This window comes from Anomaloglossus baeobatrachus, chromosome 1 (genome assembly GCF_048569485.1).
Source record: "Anomaloglossus baeobatrachus isolate aAnoBae1 chromosome 1, aAnoBae1.hap1, whole genome shotgun sequence".
NCBI classification, from domain to species: Eukaryota; Metazoa; Chordata; class Amphibia; order Anura; family Aromobatidae; genus Anomaloglossus; species Anomaloglossus baeobatrachus.
The window spans coordinates 215,855,408-215,876,619 of record NC_134353.1 but is presented as its reverse complement, the minus strand read 5'-3'; the positions used below and the strand labels follow the sequence as shown (position 1 = coordinate 215,876,619).

Here is a 21,212-nt window from a genome sequence, read left to right as displayed (position 1 = left end):
CAACTTGTATTTTTCACCAGCCAATTATCATCCATTTAAGAGCACTGTCAATCTCTGGGGGCTTCTAATGGTATTTGTAATCATCACAAGAACAAAAAAAATATATAAAAAAATACAGTTCAATTTCAAAAACACCAAAATAGATTTATTTTAACTATAAATGTGAATTCATTACGGCTCCGCAGCTTTGCCGACTAAACTCTGCCAGCTCGTAATTTCCGTAATTTGCTGGAATATGGATGGTCAAAGGGTAAATGTAAGAGAGATGGGGGATATTACATATCTGTACGCTGATCTAGCTGGGAGCGGAGAGACTATTATCCACAGATGTATGGTGGCTTTTCTAATGGCGTATCAGTAATTTAACTAAGTTTTAGTGAACCGTCCCTGGCAAGCTAGCCTTTGTCTCCTCACAATGGGGTATATAAAGCAGCAGGACGGTTATTGGATTTTATGATGCCCAATTTGACGTATAACCTTTCATTTTATATGTATGTGTTCATCTCTATTTAAGCATTGAGACAATGTGCATTCATTTTTACAGATTATTAAAGGGAACCAACCACCAGATTTTTGCCCTATACACTAGAGCCAGTGCCGTAATTGCGCTAGGATGCTGATTAAAATGAAACCTTGCGTTGAGAAAACAGACACTTGATTGCTGAATAATCCTTGCACAAATCTTCAGAAATGATGTCATTTCTGCAGTGTGTGGAGTATCAGGTTTGGGACTTTGTGGGTCGAGTCCTCTGAGATGATTGCTCCTCCTGCATTGCCTCCTTTTCTTCACTTAAATGTTGTGCCGCTGTCGTCATTACTGCTGTTGGCGGCGCATGCGCGTTGCTATTGTGACGTCTTCAATAAAATGGCGACGGAATCAGAGCATGCGTGTACCGCGATCTCCGGCACCATTTTATTGAAGACACCATGAAGACGAAAATAAGCCATGGCAGCACATGTGCAAACTGAATTTTTTCTCGTCAGTGCATGCACCGCCGCTCAGTTATCTTCACAGTGTCTTCAGTAAAATGGTGCAGTTAAGCGCATGCACTGATCCGGCGCCAATTATTGAAGACGTCACAACAGCAATGCACATGTGCCGCCAACAGCGCTAATGGCTGCCGCGGCACAAAATTTAGATGAAGAAAAGGAGGCAATGCAGGAGAAGGAATCATTACAGAGGACCCGACTCACAAAGTCCTGTCCCGATGCTCAAGCCTGTGCACACATTACGTCATTTCTGAAGGTTTGAACAAGGGATTATTCTGCAATCAAGCCTCGGATTTCTCAAGTAAAGGTATAATTTTCATCAGCATCCCACTGCCATTATGGCACTGCCTCTATTTTATAGGGCATATACCTGGTGGTTGATTTCCTTTAAAGGGACTGTCCAAGATTTAAATAAAAAAAAAAAAAAATACCTGAAAAAAGTGGGAAATATAATAATAAATAAATAATTAAATACTCACCTGCAAAATCTCCAGCCTTCCTAGTATTTCCATTTTTTTCTGTTAGTCCATGCTGGTCTTTGCAGCAATCACATCCGTACATCCCATTGACTGCTGCAGCCAACCAAATATATGTAATATAAGTGCTTAACCCCTTAACGACCGCGGGCCATAAAATTACATTCTAGCAGTCATAACGTTACTGCCCGCGGTCTGCTGGCAGCAGCATGCTGCGATCGGCACACATCTCAGCTGACTTTCACAGCTGAGATGTGTGCCTGCTAGGCACGAGCAGAATCGTTATCTGCTCGTGCCGTTTAACCCCTTAAATGGCGATGTCAATATGTGACAGCGCCATTATAAGCGCGATCGCGGTAAACTTTTACTTACCTCCCGATACCGGAAGTCACGTGACGCGATCACGTGACTTCCGTTAGTTGTCATGGTAGCACAGGGTCATGTGATGACTCCTGTACTACACATGAATTGCTTTCACTTTCGCTGTGCCAGCGGCACAGCAAAAGAGAAAGAGAGCGTATCTGCTGTTTACAGCTGTATAGCTGTGATCAGCAGATAGTGCAGAGCGATCGGAATGCTGATCGCAATAGCCCCCTAGGGGGACTAGTAAAATAGAAAAAAAAAAGTTAAAAAAAAAGTTTTAAAAAATTAAAAAAAACAAAAAAACCTAAAAGTTCAGATCACATGACTTTCGGTGGTTGCCATCGTAGCACAGGGTCATGTGATGACGCCTGCAGCTATGAAGTTTCACTTTCGTTTTCCCTCGGCCGAGAGCAGAGAGAAACAGGAAGTGACTGAATTTGCTGTTTACAGCTGTATAGCTGTGATCAGCAGATAGATAAGAGCGATCGGATTGCTGATCGCTATAGCCCCCTAGGGGGACTAGTAAAATAAAAAAAAAAAAAAAAAAAGTTCAAATCACCCCCCATTCGCCCCATTGAAAATTAAAGGGTTAAAAAAATAAAAAATATACACACTTGGTATCGCCGCGTTCAGAAACGCCCGATCAAAATATAAAATCAATTAATCTGATCAGTAAACGGCGTAGCGGCAAAAAAATTCCAACCGCCAAAACAACGTTTTTTTGTCGCCACAACTTTTGCGCAAAATGCTATAAGAGGCGTTCAAAACGTAGCATCTGCGCAAAAATGGTACCGTTAAAAACGTCAGCTCGAGACGCAAAAAATCTGTAGTCACTGAGCCATAGATCCCGAAAAATGAGAACGCTACGGGTCACGGAATATGGCGTAAAACGTGCGCCACTTTTTTCGGTCAAACTTCCGATTTTTTTTTAACCCCTTATATAAAAGTAAACCTATACATGTTTGGTGTCTACAACTCGCACTGACCTGAGGCATCACACCCACACATCAGTTTTACCATATAGTGAACACAGAATAAAAGATCTCAAAAACAATAGCTGCTATCGCACATTTTTTGCAATTTTTCTGCATTTGGAATTTTTTTGCCGTTTTCCAGTACACTATATGGTAAAACTGATGGTTTCATTTAAAAGTACAGCTCGTTCCGCAAAAAATGAGCCCTCACATGACCATATTGACTGAAAAATAAAAAAAGTTACGTCTCTCAGAAAAAGAATGGCGAAAAAAAAAACGGAAAGCGAAAAATCGGCCGGTCGTGAAGGGGTTAAAGAGGTTGACCACTACTTTTTTATTGCTGGCCTATTCTTAGGATAGGCCATCAATATCTGATTGGTGGGGGTGCTGTGTTCCAGCAGCATCTCAACATCAGTCTCCAACAGTAACAGTTGATTGGCGGGAATGTTGGGTGTTGCACCCTCACAATCAGATATTGACGGCCTATCTTTAGGATAGTCCATCAATAATATATATTTATTTATTTATTTTTTTAAAAGTAGTGGTTAACCTCAAGCAGGGACCACTGAACTGAAGATGTTCATTTATTCACTGCTCATTTTTTTAAAAAATCCAGTTCCAGTCCGGAATCCGGTACCCATATAAATTCATGGGAACCAGAATCCGTAGATTAAAAATGTTGGTAGAAGTGATTGGGGGGGGGGGGGGATAGGAGTGCACGCAGTGTACTCGACGAAGCTCAGTGTCATGGCGGCAAGCTGCTTCCAGGTCGCACATTCACTTCCGGGGCTGCGTGCACTAAAAATAAAAGTAGATGCTAGAATATATGGGCTCCTTTCGGGGATGACGTAATTTGTCTCGTGACGGGGGACATGTTCAAAATGCAGCCCGGTTTAGAATGAACATTGGGGGGTGGCCGCAACGTGCCCCCTCTGCCCAGCCTGAGCTACCTGCTTCATGCAGCATGCAGCTCAGGATGAACTGCGCCCGCGATGTTCCCCCCCTCTGCCCAGCCTGAGCTACCTGCTTCATGCAGCTCAGGATGAACTGCACCCGCTTTGTGCTCCCTTCTACCCAGCCTGAGCCGCCTGCTTCATGCAGCTCAGGATGACAACCACTCACACCTGTCACACAGGCTGGGGGCACGTCTCACTTCAACCAATCACAGAAAGTATGCAAACACCCATGGGGCAAAGCAAGGCCTAGGGGACTAGACCCTCTGCTCATTTACATGGGGAACATGTAAGTTATAAAATGTTTTTTCATAAATTCACTTTACACAATATTACAACACAGGGATGGATAGAAACCAGTTTTCTAGGCCACACATCACCCTGCTTGTAGGTTAGAACGCAAATGGGACCAGACAGCTTCTTGCCATGTATAGAAACGCTCAGCATCATGTGTACTGTATTTAGCTTTATTTACCCTCACTCCTTGTAGAACTGAACAGCAGTTTGTCAACAAGGAATAGGTAAAACCAGAAATGGAAAGGTTTGAGGCCTTCTTTTGCTACCTGACTTGAAGATTGCGCCAAAACAGTGGATGGTCTGATGCCACCAAATTTGAGGATATTTTCTATGTAAACCATGAAAATCATAGATAATATTATAATTTTGCTAGGTTGTTTTGACCATTTTTCAAAAATGTCGACAGAAAGTGCAGTCATGTTGATGTCACTTTTGAATTGGCTTCTCTGATAAAGGTTTTGGTGTGTTCTAGAAATTAAGTAGCTCTCGATTGGCAAGAAACCTACTAAACGTAATAAACAAGGAGGTTATCACTATTGAAAAAATGACCACTACAATGGAATAGGAAAATACCAGTGTTTCTGTAAGTACAGCATAACATTCCCAAACGTTTGATCATCGCTCTCACTTCTCACATTAGGAAAATCTGCTTTAATTGTCATTCATTTGAATGGACACTTTATATAGTTACTTAGGTTGAAAAAAAGGACCTAGGTCCATCTAGTTCAACCTTTATAAAAAAAAAATAAGAAGAAATGATGCTTCATACCTGATAACTTCATCAGAAAATCCGAAGCCATTTTGACAGAGATATCCTGACTAAAAAGGGACGATGGGCATGTAACAAAGTCCAAAGCATCTTTTAGCTTCATGCTGCTGTTGCTGTTAGGTCCCTCAGGGAAGGGCATCTTGGAGGGGCAGTCATCGTCATTAGGTTCTTCCTTGATCGGTAGTGAACCCACAGCTGAAGAATTGATCTGACTTAAGTTTTCGGGAAGCAGAGAACTTTGCGCCGGTGAAGCACTACCTTCATCGTGGCTGCCCAATGAATTATTAAAAGGTGATCCCTTATTGTCGGTATCACTAGGCTCTTCCTTCACCTTGGCTTCAGCTCGAAGAAAGTGCTGGTGGCAGCGCATGTGAAGTTTCAGGCTGAAATGTCGTGAAGAAGTGAAAGGGCAGAGCTGACACTGGAAAGTCTCTCCTCTGTCCTGGTGCTGGTGGACCTGATGGTTGGAATCAAAAGTAATAAATATTAACTTTTTCTCCTTCATATCTCAATGCAGACCATATGCAAATAAGAAATTTACAACTAATATGTTCTTATGAGACCAGAAAAGGTTATAACTTTAAACTTACATTGTTAACAGGAAAATCTTTACATGTGTTTAGTGGAAAATAAAAAGTGATTTTCTGATTCATTAGAGCAGGACCCAGCTTGGACCTGCACTCCCCACTCATGTTGTAATTTGTTTACAATTGCACATTATAAATTGCAGAACGCCATCGTGAAGTGCCGCCTTCCTTGCTTTTTTTGGATTCATCCGACTTCTTCTGCCACGCCGGTTGAGCACCACCGGGGACTGCTAGAAGTCCGTTAATGAGCAGAGCTGCGATCCGCGAGTACTTACCTGTGGCTGCAGTGCCTGGCCGTTTCTACTCACCTTTGCTTACACCCAATATGTTCTTATGGGACCAGAAAAGCTTATAAAACTTTAAACTTACATTGTTAACAGGAAAATCTTTACCTATGTTTAGTGGAAAATAAAAAGTGATTTTCTGATTCATTAGAGCAGTACATACAATGAAGTATACACTGAAAATCCCCTTTATTTACAATCTGCCGCTTACTCTACAATAGGCTTTAATATATTCTGGCCTTTTCAGGTTCTTCTTTGTACAAGTGCATCTCAATAAATTAAAATGTCATAAAAAAGTTAATTTATTTCAGTAATTCGAAACAAAAAGGGAAACGCATATATTATATAGAGTCATTACAAACAGTGATCTATTTCAAGTGTTTATTTCTGTTAATCTTGAGGATTATGGCTTACAGCCAATGAAAATCTAAACGTCATTATCGCAGAATATTAGAATAATTACCATAAAACACCTGCAAAGGCTTCTTAAGTGTTTATAATGGTCCCTTAGTCTGGTTCAGTAGGCTTCACAATCATGGGGAAGACTGCTGACTTGACAGAGCTCCAAATGGCAGGCATTCACATTCCACAAGGAGGGTAAGCCACAAAAGGTCATTGATAAAGAAGCTGGCTGTTCACAGAGTGCTGTTTCCAACAATATTAATGGAAAGTTGAATGGAAGGAAAAAGTGTGGTAGAAAAAGGTGCACAAGCAATCGGGATATCCACAGCCTTGATAGGATTGTTAGGGAAAGACCATTGAAAAATGTAGGGGAGATTCACAAGCCATAATCATCAACATTATCAGAAATAAACACTTGAAATAGATCACTGTGTTTGTAATGACTATATCATATATGTTTCCCTTTTTGTATTGAATTACTGAAATAAATTAACTTTTTAATGATATTCTAATTTATTGAGATGCACTTGTAGGTTTCAACTTCTTTAACCTTTCCATAAAATACAATAAGGGAATGGAGCTGGAATTACAGTAGTCATAATACTGAGTATTAATTTATAATTTTCCTTGACATAGAAAATTGCCCATTATTATATATTATCCCATCAAACCATTTCTCTTAAGGCAGACATGTCACCAGATTTTCCAATACAAACCGTACACATTATAAATAGATCTCTTGGACCTGATAAGGTTGGTACACTTTATCGGAAAATCCATGTCAGCAAGGATGTAATCCATAATGAAAGTAAAAACACACCCTCCACCCATATATCCTAATCCTCAGTGTTCCTCCTCTCCGCTGAGGTTTAACACTGTTCAGTACAAGCTGCAGTCATCATACTGGCTGGGAGGACGAAGAATACACTTTGACTCATGAGCTCTCTCATTCTGTAGCTGGATGTAAAAAAAATAAATAAAAAATCTCATTTTAATGAAAACTGGTCACCTATAAAAATGCTACTTACTTGCTGATGGTAATATGAAAGTAAAAAGAATGTAAATCATGCCTGGCTTAGGCTGCTTTCACACCTCCGGTTTTTGCTATGCGGCACAATCCGGCACTTTGCAGGAAAATCGCAACCGTTTTTTTTTGCTGCCGGTTGCGATTTTCCTGCATAGACTTTAATTAGTGCCGCATTGTGCAGCATGGCCTTGCGTTCCGTCCGGTTTTTGCCGCATGCGGCAGATTTAGCCGATGCGGCGGCCGGATGGAACGTTGCCTGGCACGTTTTTTCGTGCGGCAAAAAAAACCCGCATCGCGCCGCATTCGGCCGATGCAGCGCATTTTTCAATGCATGCCTATGGCGGCCGGATGCGGCGCGATGCGGCAATAACCGCATCTGGCCGCCGCATGCGGTTTTTGCCACTGCACATGCTCAGTAGCATGCCGCAAGCGGCAAAAAACGGACTGGCCGCAAAGGAAAAACTTATGCAAAGGATGCGGTGTTTTCACCGCATCCGTTGCATAGCTTGCACAGCCGGATTGAGCCGCAGAGCTCAAGCCGGATGTGTGAAAGCAGCCTTACAGGAAAATTTAAGTTTTATTCTTCCTAAAGTCGCTCAGTTCCAGTTTTCAAGGTCATGTTGGGAGCGGTGACAATCACTGCTCACTACCCAGTAAGTGCGCTGTAATCACTCCCTGGCACCTTGATTGACAGTCAGCTCTGTAGCGTGTCTGTGCAGAGAAGGAGGTCAATTATTGTACCAAGTAGTGATTACAGCTCACTCACTATGTACTGAGCGGTGACTGTAACCGTTCACTGCACTGTGATGACTAGAAGTGATTGGCTGCAGGAAAAATAAACGTTGCTTTCTCCCTGTAGCTGCTCTTCCAGTAAACCTGTCACATATGATTTGTTATTTACCTGCAGATTACTCCTATATCTGCAGGTAAATAGCGATTTTTGGAGGTGACCGATTCCCTTCAATATCAAGACCGCCATTCTAAACTGGATTTTCTTTTGTTCACAATACTATGGTGCGGATATCTCCCCTTTGCTGCTATTAACAGCATTCAGAAAAAAGCTGTACAGCAGCCAAATGGAGCCTAGAAACCTTCCGTCTTGAAGTGACTCAGACATCTACAGGAGAATTCTGTTTGACCTGTGAGGGACAAAGAAAAGGTGAACAGCATACATCACTTAGCTATTGTGACTGGAGTGGTGTTAACTATATATAGCACAAAAAAATGTGGCACTGACCCCATGGCTAAAATAGTGCTTTATTAATTACCGGACAGAGGATACAGATGGAAAAAAGCATTATTGCTTATCTATATAAAGATGAAACCTTGCATTGCAATTCTGTACGTGATGATAATGAAATGACATGGTCATCAATACCAGATCGATCAGAGCCAGCACCCGGTATCGGCACCATTCATGAGCCATGGACGCCGAAAGATCGCAGTGTATGGAGCTGGATCACAACAGTGCCAAACACTGTATAGTGGCTGATTTCTATGGATTTGGTGATGGGGTTAAGTGGCTTTGACTATTTAGCTATGACAAGGATGATCTGTGCATGCTAAGGAAGGGGAACATCCCAGAAACCTTGCATAGGTGAGCAGACGCTCATTCCATCATACTGCGTCTCAACAAAGGGATTTGATGTCACTTTGAAAATGCAGCAAAAATGGAACATTTGGGGCTCATACCATGTTGTATTAAAGCAATGAAGACTTTTATACACTCCATATAGACTGTATACAGTCTATGTCTGTAAATGTCAAAATAATCACCACTAAATTCCAGAAATCTGGATTCTGTTTTTTGTTTGAGCTTTTAGTACTTGAACTTGACACCGTATGTTTCTGGATATGCTGCCCGACAATCAAAACATCTATATTACAGTGCCTTTAAAGGTATTCATACCCATGAACATTTCAACATTTTTCAAGTTACACCGACAAACTTAAGGGGAATCTGTCAGCAGGTTTTCCCTATGTAATCTGAAAACAGCATGCTCTAGGGGTTAAAACACCAATTTCAGTGGTGCGTCTCATAACACTGTGTGCTGTTGTTTATCTTTAATATTTGTTTTAGCTTCAGGAGATTATCATTGCAGCACTAGGTCAGATAATCTGGAATTACCCCTGCTGTGATTAACAGCTCCCTGTCCATAGACATTGTACATAGAGAGCCTGGTGTGGGCAGTGACAGCTTTCCCAGCTCTGCTGCATTGCTACATCTAAAAATTAACTGCTGCACAAAGTGACACATTGTTGGATTCAGGGTTTCTTTACCTACCTCAGGCTGCTCTCAGATGAAGTGGCAAAAACCTGCTGACAGATTTCCTTTAAATCTATTTTATTGAGATTTCATGTGATATACTAACAAGTACTAGCAAGTATTTGTAAAATGTAAATTAAATTATACAAAACAAAGTTCCTCAAATATTTTCAAAACATATCTAAAAAATATTTTTTCAAGGCAATCCATACACAAACACACAAGTGTATATATACACAGCATACATATACATACAGTATATATACATACAGTATATATGTATATATATATATACAGTATATATATATATATATATATATATACATACAGTATATATATATATATATATATATACATACAGTATATATATATATATATATATACATACAGTATATATATATATATATATATACATACAGTATATATATATATATATACATACAGTATATATATATATATATATACATACAGTATATATATATATATATATACATACAGTATATATATATATATATACATACAGTATATATATATATATACATACAGTATATATATATATATACATACAGTATATATATATATATATACATACAGTATATATATATATATATATATACATACAGTATATATATATATATATATATATATACATACAGTATATATATATATATATATATATATATACATACAGTATATATATATATATATATATATATACACATACAGTATATATATATATATATATATATACATACAGTATATATATATATATATATATATACATACAGTATATATATATATATATATATACATACAGTATATATATATATATATATATATATACATACAGTATATATATATATATATATATATACATACAGTATATATATATATATATACATACAGTATATATATATATATATACATACAGTATATATATATACATACATACAGTATATATATATACATACAGTATATATATATACATACAGTATATATATATACATACAGTATATATATATACATACAGTATATATATACACATACAGTATATATATACATACAGTATATATATATATATATATATATATATATATATATATATATATATATATATATATATATATATATATATACACACACACACACAGTACAGACCAAAAGTTTGAACACACCTTCTCATTTAAAGAGTTTTCTTTATTTTCATGACTCTAAAAATTGTAGATTCACATTGAAGGCATCAAAACTATGAATTAAAGCATGTGGAATTAAATACTTAAGTGCGAAACAACTGATAATATGTCTTATATTCTAGGTTCTTCAAAGTAGCCACCTTTTGCTTGGATTACTGCTTTGCACACTCTTGGCATTCTCTTGATGAGCTTCAAGAAGTAGTCACCGGAAATGGTTTTCCAACAGTCTTGAAGGAGTTCCCAGAGATGCTTAGCACTTGTTGGCCCTTTTGCCTTCACTCTGCGGTCCAGCTCACCCCCAAACATCTCGATTGGGTTCAGGTCTGGTGACTGTGGAGGCCAGGTCATCTGGCGTAGTACCCCATCACTCTCCTTCTTAGTCAAATAGCCCTTACACAGCCTGGAGGTGTGTTTGGGGTCATTGTCCTGTTGAAAAATAAATGATGGTCCAACTAAACGCAAGCCGGATGGAATATCATGCCGCTGCAAGATGCTGTGGTAGGCATGCTGGTTCTGTATGCCTTCAATTTTGAATAAATCCCCAACAGTATCACCAGCAAAGCACCCCCACACCATCACACCTCCTCCTCCATGCTTCACGGTGGGAACCAGCCATGTAGTGTCCATCCGTTCACCTTTTCTACAAGGACACGGTGGTTGGATCCAAAGATCTCAAATTTGGACTCATCAGACCAAAGCACAGATTTCCACTGGTCTAATGTCCATTCCTTGTGTTCTTTAGCCCAAACAAGTCTCTCCTGCTTGTTGCCTGTCCTTAGTAGTGGTTTCCTAGCAGCTATTTTACCATGAAGGCCTGCTACACAAAGTATCCTCTTAATAGTTGTTGTGGTGTAATGACATCAACACCCTATATAAGGTGTGCTTAATTATTAGGCAACTTCCTTTCCTTTGGCTCTGAAAAGTCCAAAATTGTGAGATGTCTTGCAGAGGGATGCAGCAGTCTTGAAATTGCAAAACTTTTGAAGCATGATCATCGAACAATCAAGTGTTTCATGGCAAATAGCCAACAGGGTCGCTAGAAGCGTGTTGGGCAAAAAAGGCGCAAAATAACTGCCCATGAATTGAGGAAAATCAAGCGTGAAGCTGCAAAGATGTCATTTGCCACCAGTTTGTCCATATTTCAGAGCTGCAACGTTACTGGTGTATCAAAAAGCACAAGGTGTGCCATACTCAGGGACATGGCCAAGGTAAGGATGGCTGAAAAACTACCACCTTTTAACAAGAAACATAAGATAAGACTGGGCCAAGAAATATCTTAAGACTGATTTTTCAAAGGTTTTATGGACTGATGATATGAGAGTGACTCTTAATGGGCCAGATGGATGGGCCAGAGGCTGGATCAGTAAAGGGCAGAGAGCTGCACTCCGACTCAGACACCAGCAAGGTGGAGGTGGGTTACTGGTATGGGCTGGTATCATCAAAGATGAACTTGTGGGACCTTTTCGGGTTGAGGATGAAGTGAAGCTCAACTCCCAGACCTACTGCCAGTTTCTGGAAGACAACTTCTTCAAGCAGTGGTACAGGATAAAGTCGGTATCGTTCAAGAAAAACATGATTTTCATGCAGGACAATGCTCCATCACATGCATCCAACTACTCCACAGCGTGGCTGGCCAGTAAAGGTCTAAAAGATGAAAAAATAATGACATGGCTCCCTTGTTCACCTGATCTAAACCCCATATAGAACCTGTGGTCGCTCATAAAATGTAAGATCTACACGGAGGGAAAACCGTACACCTCTCAGAACAGTGTCTGGGAGGCTGTGGTGGCTGCTGCACACAATGTCGATCGAAAACAGATCAAGCAACTGACAGAATCTATGGATGGTAGGCTGTTGAGTGTCATCATAAAGAAAGGTGACTTTTTTGGTCACAAATTTTTTTGGGTTTTGTTTTTGCATGTCAGAAATGTTTATTTCTAAATTGTGTGCAGTTATATTGGTTTACCTGGTGAAAATAAACAAGTGAGATGGGAATATATTTAGTTTTTATTAAGTTGCCTAATAATTCTGCACAGTAATAGTTACCTGCACAAACAGATATCCTCCTAAGATAGCCAAATCTAAAAAACCCACTCCAACTTCCAAAAATATTATGAGTCTTTTGGGTTGATTGAGAACATCGTTGTTGATCAATAATCAAAAAAAGCTCTAAAATACAAAACTACAACTTGCCTAATAATTCTGCACACAGTGTACATATATATTATACACACACACACACATTTATATATGTATACATACACACACATTTATATATGTATACACACACATTTATGTATACATACACACACACACACACACACATTTATATATGTATATACACACACACATTTATATATGTATACATACACACACACACACACAAATGTATACATACACACACATTTATATATGTACACACACACACACACACACACGTATACATATACACACACATTTATATATGTATACACACACACAAATGTATGTATACATATACACACACAGACACACATTGATATATGTATATACACACACACATTTATATATGTATATACACACACACACACACACACACATTTATGTATACATATACACACATTTATATATGTATACATACACACACACATTTATGTATACATATACACACACATTTATGTATACATATACACACACATTTATATATGTATACATATACACACACACACACATTTATATATGTATACATACACACACACACACATTTATGTATACATATACACACACACATTTATATATGTATATACACACACACACACACACACACACACACACTTATATATGTATATACACACACACACACACACACACACACACACAGGCTGGCATCATTCCTATAAACCACATTTCTCAGTATGCCTTAATTAGCACATAGAATTGAAAGGCCACTGAAAGTTTAAGGAAGCTTGAAGAAAACAGGTTAATACTCAGCCTGATGTCAGTGCAGTCAAGCTGGCAGTAAACCATTTTAACAATGTGAAGTATCTACTTACAATACCAAGGTAGAATACACATTTGAAAAAAAAAAATCTTTTACAGTAGCAAGGCAATCATGGTACACTTGCAATTTCATATCAAAGTCATTTTGTATTGCGAGCACAAAGCAGCTTTAGTTATCAAACACAGCCTTACCTTCATGTGTGATTTCAGATTGTCCTTGCGGGCACAACGAAATGGACATAGTGGACACTGATGGCTTTTTAAACCCGTGTGAATCACCATGTGTCTTTTCCAATAACTTTTCCGTTTTATTACTAGTCCACAGATGGGGCATTGGAAAGGCTTTCCGACTTCTTCTTCCGGAGCTTTAACATGAAATTAGAAAGAGAAATCAGAAAGTTCATGATAGCAATTATGTTATCAAGTGAGACCAAATCATAACACGTTATATCAAATTCATGTTATCAGAAACAAACCAACATGTCCAACAGGGTCAGTTTTATACAATAATTGCAGATACACTTCCAGGACTTATAGCCTAACAATGGCTCACCTATGTACTGCAACCCCTTTATAGAGGAACTAGAAGGTGGCCCGATTCTACGCATCGGGTATTCTAGAATTTACGTATTGTGTAGTTCATGTATGATTTTTGTTTTATATATATATATATATATATATATATATATATATATATATATATATATATATATATATATATAGAGATGTTGTGTGTAGTTACCAAGTGTTTGTGTAGGCGCTGTACATGTTCTGGGTGTTGTCTGGGTGTGACGGGGGTGAGAGCGGTGTTGTATGTGTGTTGCGTGTGTTGCGTTGTTTGTGGAGCGCTGTGTGTCTGTAGCGTTGTGTGTGTGTTGCGCGGTTTGTGTGTGTGTGGTGTGTTTTGGGGGGAGGTATGTTTTGTGCAATGTGTGTGTTGTGCGGTATGTGCGTATATTTGTGTGTGCCGCGGTGTTTGTGTGTTGGGTGTTGTGTGTGTCCAGCGTTGTCTGTGTGTGTGGGTGTCTGTGTAGGGCAGTTGTTTGTGGTTCCCAGTGTGTGTGTGTGTGTGTGGTGTGTTGTGCAGTGCACGCGCGTGTGTGTGTGTGTGTGTGCATCAGCCTCTCTTCTCTCAGCCTACCTCTCCCAGCCTCCCTCCTCCCAGCCTCCCTCAGCATCAGCCTCCCTCTCCCAGCCTCCCCAAGCATCAGCCTCCACCAGCATCAGCCTCTCTCCTTCCAGCCTCCCCCAGCATCAGCCTCCGCCAGCATCAGCCTCTCTCCTTCCAGCCTCCTCCAGCATCAGCCTCCCTCTCCCAGCCTTCCCCAGGATCAGCCTCTCTCCTCCCAGCCTCCGTCCTCCCAGCCTTCCCCAGCATCAGCTTTCCCCTACCAGCCTCCCTCAGCATCAGCCTTCCCCAGCATCAGCCTCTCTCCTCCCAGCCTCAGCCTCTCTCCTTCCAGCCTCCCCCAGCATCAGCCTCTCTCCTTCCAGCCTCCCTCAGCATCAGCCTCCCCTTCCCAGCTTTCCCCAGGATCAGCCTCTCTCCTCCCAGCCTCCTTCCTCCCAGCCTCCCCCTCCCAGCCTCCCTCAGCATCAGCCTTCCGCTCCCAGTCTCCCCCAGCATCAGCCTCCCCAAGCATCAGCCTCCACCAGCATCAGCCTCCCCAAGCATCAGCCTCCACCAGCATCAGCCTCCACCAGCATCAGCCTCCACCAGCATCAGCCTCTCTCCTTCCAGCCTCCCCCAGCATCAGCCTCTCTTCCAGCCTCCCTCAGCAGCCTCCCGTTCCCAGCCTTCCCCAGATCAGCCTCTCTCCTCCCAGCCTCCTTCCTCCCAGCCTCCCTCAGCATCAGCCTTCCCCTCCCAGTCTCCCCCAGCATCAGCCTCCCCAAGCATCAGCCTCCACCAGCATTAGCCTCTCTCCTTCCAGCCTCCCCCAGCATCAGCCTCCCCAAGCATCAGCCTCCACCAGCATCAGCCTCCCTCGTCCCAGCCTCCCCCAGCATCAGCCTCCCCCTCCCAGCCTCCCCCAGCATCAGCCTCTCTCCTCCCAGCCTTCCCCATGATCAGCCTCTCTGCTCCCAGCCTCCTCCAGCACGCCGTGCTCCTCTGCCGACACTCACACACCCGATCGCATCCACTCACACACACCCGATCGCATCCACTCACACACACCCGATCGCATCCACTCACACACACCCGATCGCATCCACTCACACACACCCGATCGCATCCACTCACACACACCCGATCGCATACACTCACACACACCCGATCGCATACACTCACACAGACACTGACGATATCGCACATACGCGCTGATACTCACAACATCCGGAGATATCACATGCCTCTGGCCATGTGATCCTCCGTCAGGTCCTGGAAGATCACAACAGCACAGTATCGAGGCCGAGAAGCAAGCGATATCGGCGGATGCTGTGAGTGTGTGGATGCGATGTGAGGTGTGTGCAGGGCCGTATTTACCACTAGGCACCCGTGGTCCGGTGCCTAGGGCGGCAGATTGTGAGGGGCGGCACCCTCTGGCAGCAAAAAAAAAAATAAAAATTTTTTTTTTTTTTTTTTACATTTTTTTTTTGTGGCCGCCGAGCACAGGGAGCTGATTGACCCCGGAACTGCCGGCGCCTGCACTTCCGGGGTCACAGGCGCGCGCCAATCAGCTCCTTCCTCTGTGCTGCGTCCACTGCTGTGTGGACGTCACATGCAGAGCTCGCAGCAGGACGCCGCGGAGGACGCCGTGATGGAAGCCGGTGTCAGAAGAGGATACTCACGTGAGCCAGGAAGATGGCGGCGGGCACTGGAGCAGGTAAGTGGATTCATAAGGAGCGTGGGAGTGTCTCTAATGCAGACCAGAGATCTGCGCATGCGGGGGGGGAGGCGGCAAAGGCAGATACTGGAGGGAGGCAGAGGCTGAGACTGGGGGGAGGCTGGAGGGAGGCAGAGGCTGAGACTGGGGGGAGGCTGGAGGTAGGCAGAGGCTGAGACTGGAGGGAGGCAGTGGCTGAGACTGGGGGGAGGCTGGAGGGAGGCAGAGGCTGAGACTGGAGAGAGGCAGAGGCTGAGACTGGGGGGAGGCTGGAGGGAGGCAGAGGCTGAGACTGGAGGGAGGCAGAGGCTGAGACTGTGGGGAGGCTGGAGGGAGGCAGAGGCAGAGACTGGGGGGGAGGCTGGAGGGAGGCAGAGACTGGGGGGAGGCTGGAGGGAGGCAGAGGCTGAGACTGGGGGGAGACTGGAGGGAGGCAGAGGGAGAGACTGTGGGGAGGCTGGAGGGAGGCAGAGGCAGAGACTGGGGGGAGGCTGGAGGGAGGCAGAGACTGGAGGGAGGCAGAGGCTGAGACTGGGGGGAGGTTGGAGGGAGGCAGAGGCTGAGACTGGAGGGAGGCAGAGGCTGAGACTGTGGGGAGGCTGGAGGGAGGCAGAGGCTGAGACTGGGGGAGGCTGGAGGGAGGCAGAGGCAGAGACTGGGGGGAGGCTGGAGGGAGGCAGAGGCAGAGACTGGGAAGAGGCTGGAGGGAGGCAGAGGCAGAGACTGGGAAGAGGCTGGAGGGAGGCAAAGGCTGAGACTGGGGGGAGGCTGGAGGGAGGCAGAGGCAGAGACTGGGGGGAGGCTGGAGGGAGGCAGAGGCAGAGACTGCAGGGAGGCAGAGGCTGAGACTGGAGGGAGGCAGAGGCTGAGACTGGGGGGAGGCTGGAGGGAGGCAGAGGCTGAGACTGGAGAGAGGCAGAGGCTGAGACTGGGGGGAGGTTGGAGGGAGGCAGAGGCTGAGACTGGAGGGAGGCAGAGGCTGAGACTGTGGGGAGGCTGGAGGGAGGCAGAGGCTGAGACTGGGGGAGGCTGGAGGGAGGCAGAGGCAGAGACTGGGGGGAGGCTGGAGGGAGGCAGAGGCAGAGACTGGGGGGAGGCTGGAGGGAGGCAGAGGCTGAGACTGGGGGGAGGTTGGAGGGAGGCAGAGGCTGAGACTGAGGGAGGCAGAGGCTGAGACTGTGGGGAGGCTGGAGGGAGGCAGAGGCTGAGACTGGGGGAGGCTGGAGGGAGGCAGAGGCAGAGACTGGGGGGAGGCTGGAGGGAGGCAGAGGCAGAGACTGGGGGGAGGCTGGAGGGAGGCAGAGGCTGAGACTGGGGGGAGGCTGGAGAGAGGCAGAGGCTGAGACTGGGGGGAGGCTGGAGGGAGGCAGAGGCTGAGACTGGGGGGAGGCTGGAGAGAGGCAGAGGCTGAGACTGGGGGGAGGCTGGAGGGAGGCAGAGGCAGAGACTGGGGGGAGGCTGGAGGGAGGCAGAGGCAGAGACTGGGGGGAGGCTGGAGGGAGGCAGAGGCAGAGACTGGGGGGAGGCTGGAGGGAGGCAGAGGCAGAGACTGGGGGGAGGCTGGAGGGAGGCAGAGTCTGAGACTGGGGGGAGGCTGGAGGGAGGCAGAGGCAGAGACTGGGGGGAGGCTGGAGGGAGGCAGAGACTGGAGGGAGGCAGAGGCTGAGACTGGAGGGAGGCAGAGGCTGAGACTGGGGGGAGGCTGGAGGGAGGCAGAGGCTGAGACTGGAGAGAGGCAGAGGCTGAGACTGGGGGGAGGTTGGAGGGAGGCAGAGGCAGAGACTGGGGGGGAGGCTGGAGGGAGGCAGAGGCAGAGACTGGGGGGAGGCTGGAGGGAGGCAGAGTCAGAGACTGGGGGGAGGCTGGAGGGAGGCAGAGGCAGAGACTGGGGGGAGGCTGGAGGGAGGCAGAGGCTGAGACTGGAGGGAGGCTGAGACTGGGGGGAGGCTGGAGGGAGACTGAGGCTGAGACTGGGGGGAGGCTGGAGGGAGGCTGAGACTGGAGGGAGGCTGAGGCTGAGACTGGGGGGAGGCTGGAGGGAGGCAGAGGCAGAGACTGGGGGGAGGCTGGAGGGAGGCAGAGGCAGAGACTGGGGGGAGGCTGGAGGGGGGGCTGAGGCTGAGACTGGAGGGAGGCTGAGGCTGAGACTGGAGGGAGGCTGGAGGGAGGCTGAGGCGGAGACTGGGGCAGGCTGAGGCTGGGGGGAGGCAAAGGCTGAGACTGGGGAAGAGAGGCTGATGCTGAGGGAAGATAGAGGCTGATGCTGGGGGAGAGAGGCTGATGCTGGGGGAGTGGGAGAGAGGGGCTAATGCTAGAGACAAAGGACAAGGGATGAGGGATAGTGCAATGACAAAATCGATTGGGTGGGGGGAGTGTAAGGGACTCAGAATAAGAGGGGGCAGCATTGGGAGCTCATTGTGAAGAAGGGGGCAGCATGTGTGGGATCAGTATGGAGTGGAGCAATGTAGGGGAGTCAATATCAAGAGTGGGATAGTGTGTGTGTGGGGGGTCTCAGCATAAGCGTTAGTGTGGTGGTCTTAGCATGAGTGGGGCAACATGAAGGTCTCATTATGGAAAAGAGGAAGGCAGCATTAGGAGCTCATGGAGAGGGACAGCATGCATGGGACATTGTGAGAAGGGGGGCAGCATGCATGGGACACTGAGGAGGGAGCAGCATGCATGAGACATTGTGAGGAGGGGGGCAGCATGCATGGGACATTGTGAGAAGGGGGCAGCATGCATGGGACATTGTGAGAAGGGGGCAGCATGCATGAGACATTGTGAGGAGGGAGCAGCATGCATGGGACATTGTGAGGAAGGAGCAGCATGCATGGGACATTGTGAGGAGGGAGCATCAAACATGAGACATTGTGCGGAGGGAGCAGCATGCATGGGACATTGTGAGGAGGGAGCAGCATGCATGGGACATTGTGAGGAGGGGGCAGCATGCATGAGACATTGTGAGGAGGGGGCAGCATGCATGGGACATTGTGAGGAGGGGGCAGCATGCATGGGACATTGTGAGGAGGGGGCAGAAAGCATGGGACATTGTGAGGAGGGAGCAGCATGCATGGGACATTGTGACGAGGGAGCAGCATGCATGGGACGTGTCAGTTCGGGGAATGCGCGGGGGGGAGGGGGGGGGGGAGGGGGGGGGGGGGGAGTACAGTACTCACCTCTGTGACAGCCATGTCAGTTCGGGGAATGCGCGGGGGGAGGGAGGGGGCGGGGCCAGAGCTAGCGTGCATTGCGTGAGGGGGGCGGGGCGTGGCGTGGCCGAATTGCCAATGCCTGCAGGGTGCCGGGGCGAGAGGCCAATCTGTGGGAGGGGCGGAGCCTGGGCGAGCGGCTGGCCAATCCGTGTGGGGGCGCAGCCTGGGCGAGCGGCCAATCGGTGTGGGGGGGCGGGGGCCATGGCGAGCCCAGCGGCCAATCAGCTTTGTGTCACCGTAAGGACACAATTTTGGAGCATGACAGACAGACAGACAGACAGACAGACAGAATAAGGCAATTATATATATAGATTATTGAAAGGTATTGGTTCTTCTTGAAAAGATTGAGCAGGTGTATGAAGCCTTATAGACAATGCCCCCTGGGCAAAGGTATGCAAATCAGCAGGAAGTAGCCTGTTCCTCTACTGCCCCCTATATACAGTCACTCCATAAATCAATTTGCATCTCTACTACAGGAGCCTTCGATCATGGCTGGGGCAAGGGACACTGGTATACATTGATGTTTGGAGATTTTGCTCTGTACACAGTAGGGTTCTGGTTAGTTGGGTGAGACGGATTTGACACAGCTTTTGAAAGGTACTGTTTATTCTTGCATAAATATCCAGTCATATGTTCAAGGCTCATTAAACCTCTAGACAGCAACCTATAGGTGACACAGAGAGGCATTGTTTTCCTTCACCACAGCACAACCAGTGTCTTCCAGGCAGTACTATGAGAAAAGCATCTTGCCCAGCCAATAAGAACCCAACTCTGTACCAACAAAGGGAAAAATTGTTGAAATGGCAATCTACAGATCGGCATCTCGTCTATTCAAGGTTCTATAACGGACTGTACATTGCCTGCTTAGCTACCAAAAACAAGAGCAATTTTCATTTTGGGTAAGCAAAACGCTTTGCTATCATCTCATAGCCTTCTCCTGCTTTTTGGGCCTTCACCATTTTCAGAGTGCTAGGCAGGTGCTTAGAAGAACCCATGGTTGTTTTTTGGCACATGGTTAGAAGACACTGGGTTTTTATAAAGCTGTGAAATTTGCATCACCTGGCCTTTCCTAACGATGATAGTGAAAAAGCCATAACTAACAGGCTAATAAAGGTGTGAAATCTTGGTCAAAGTTATCTGAGGACACAAATCTCCAAGGGTGTCCAAAAATTTGCCTTGCCCATTTTCCTTTTTTTTAATTTTTAAAATGTAAAGGATGAAAAAATTTTTAGGCAAAAAAATATATAAGAAAAAAGAAAATTTGTCATCTTTAACTTTATGCCTTTTAGAGATCATTTCATCTTCAACTTGCTTAACTGTTCAAAATAACAATAATTTTGACCAGAAGTGACCAAACTTTTGCATGCGACACCCACCAGAGTTTTGCATATAGTATGATGAACCCCATAGTCCACCATATATGCCTGCACCCCATTGTTCTCCATATAGTATAATGCACCCCATAGTCTACCATATATTATAATGCACCCCATAGTCCACCATATATTATAATGCACCCCATAGTCCACCATATATTATAATGCACCCCATAGTCCACCATATATTATAATGCACCCCATAGTCCACCATATATTATAATGCACCCCATAGT

The 21,212-nt window shown here is 45.0% G+C and overlaps 1 protein-coding gene across 3 annotated transcripts in view; it reads right to left on the bottom strand.

The window, feature by feature from the left end:
- The window catches only part of ZNF827 (zinc finger protein 827), a 331,734-nt gene that overhangs the window by 177,126 nt on the left and 133,396 nt on the right, over window positions 1-21,212 (bottom strand). For all 3 annotated transcript variants that reach the window (XM_075348050.1, XM_075348055.1, XM_075348060.1), the window contains exons 3-4: window positions 13,753-13,925; window positions 4,823-5,279 (exon numbers count right to left, since the gene is read on the bottom strand). In XM_075348050.1, coding sequence (XP_075204165.1) covers window positions 4,823-5,279; window positions 13,753-13,925 — 630 coding nt within the window. The remainder of the gene's footprint in view (window positions 1-4,822; window positions 5,280-13,752; window positions 13,926-21,212) is intronic.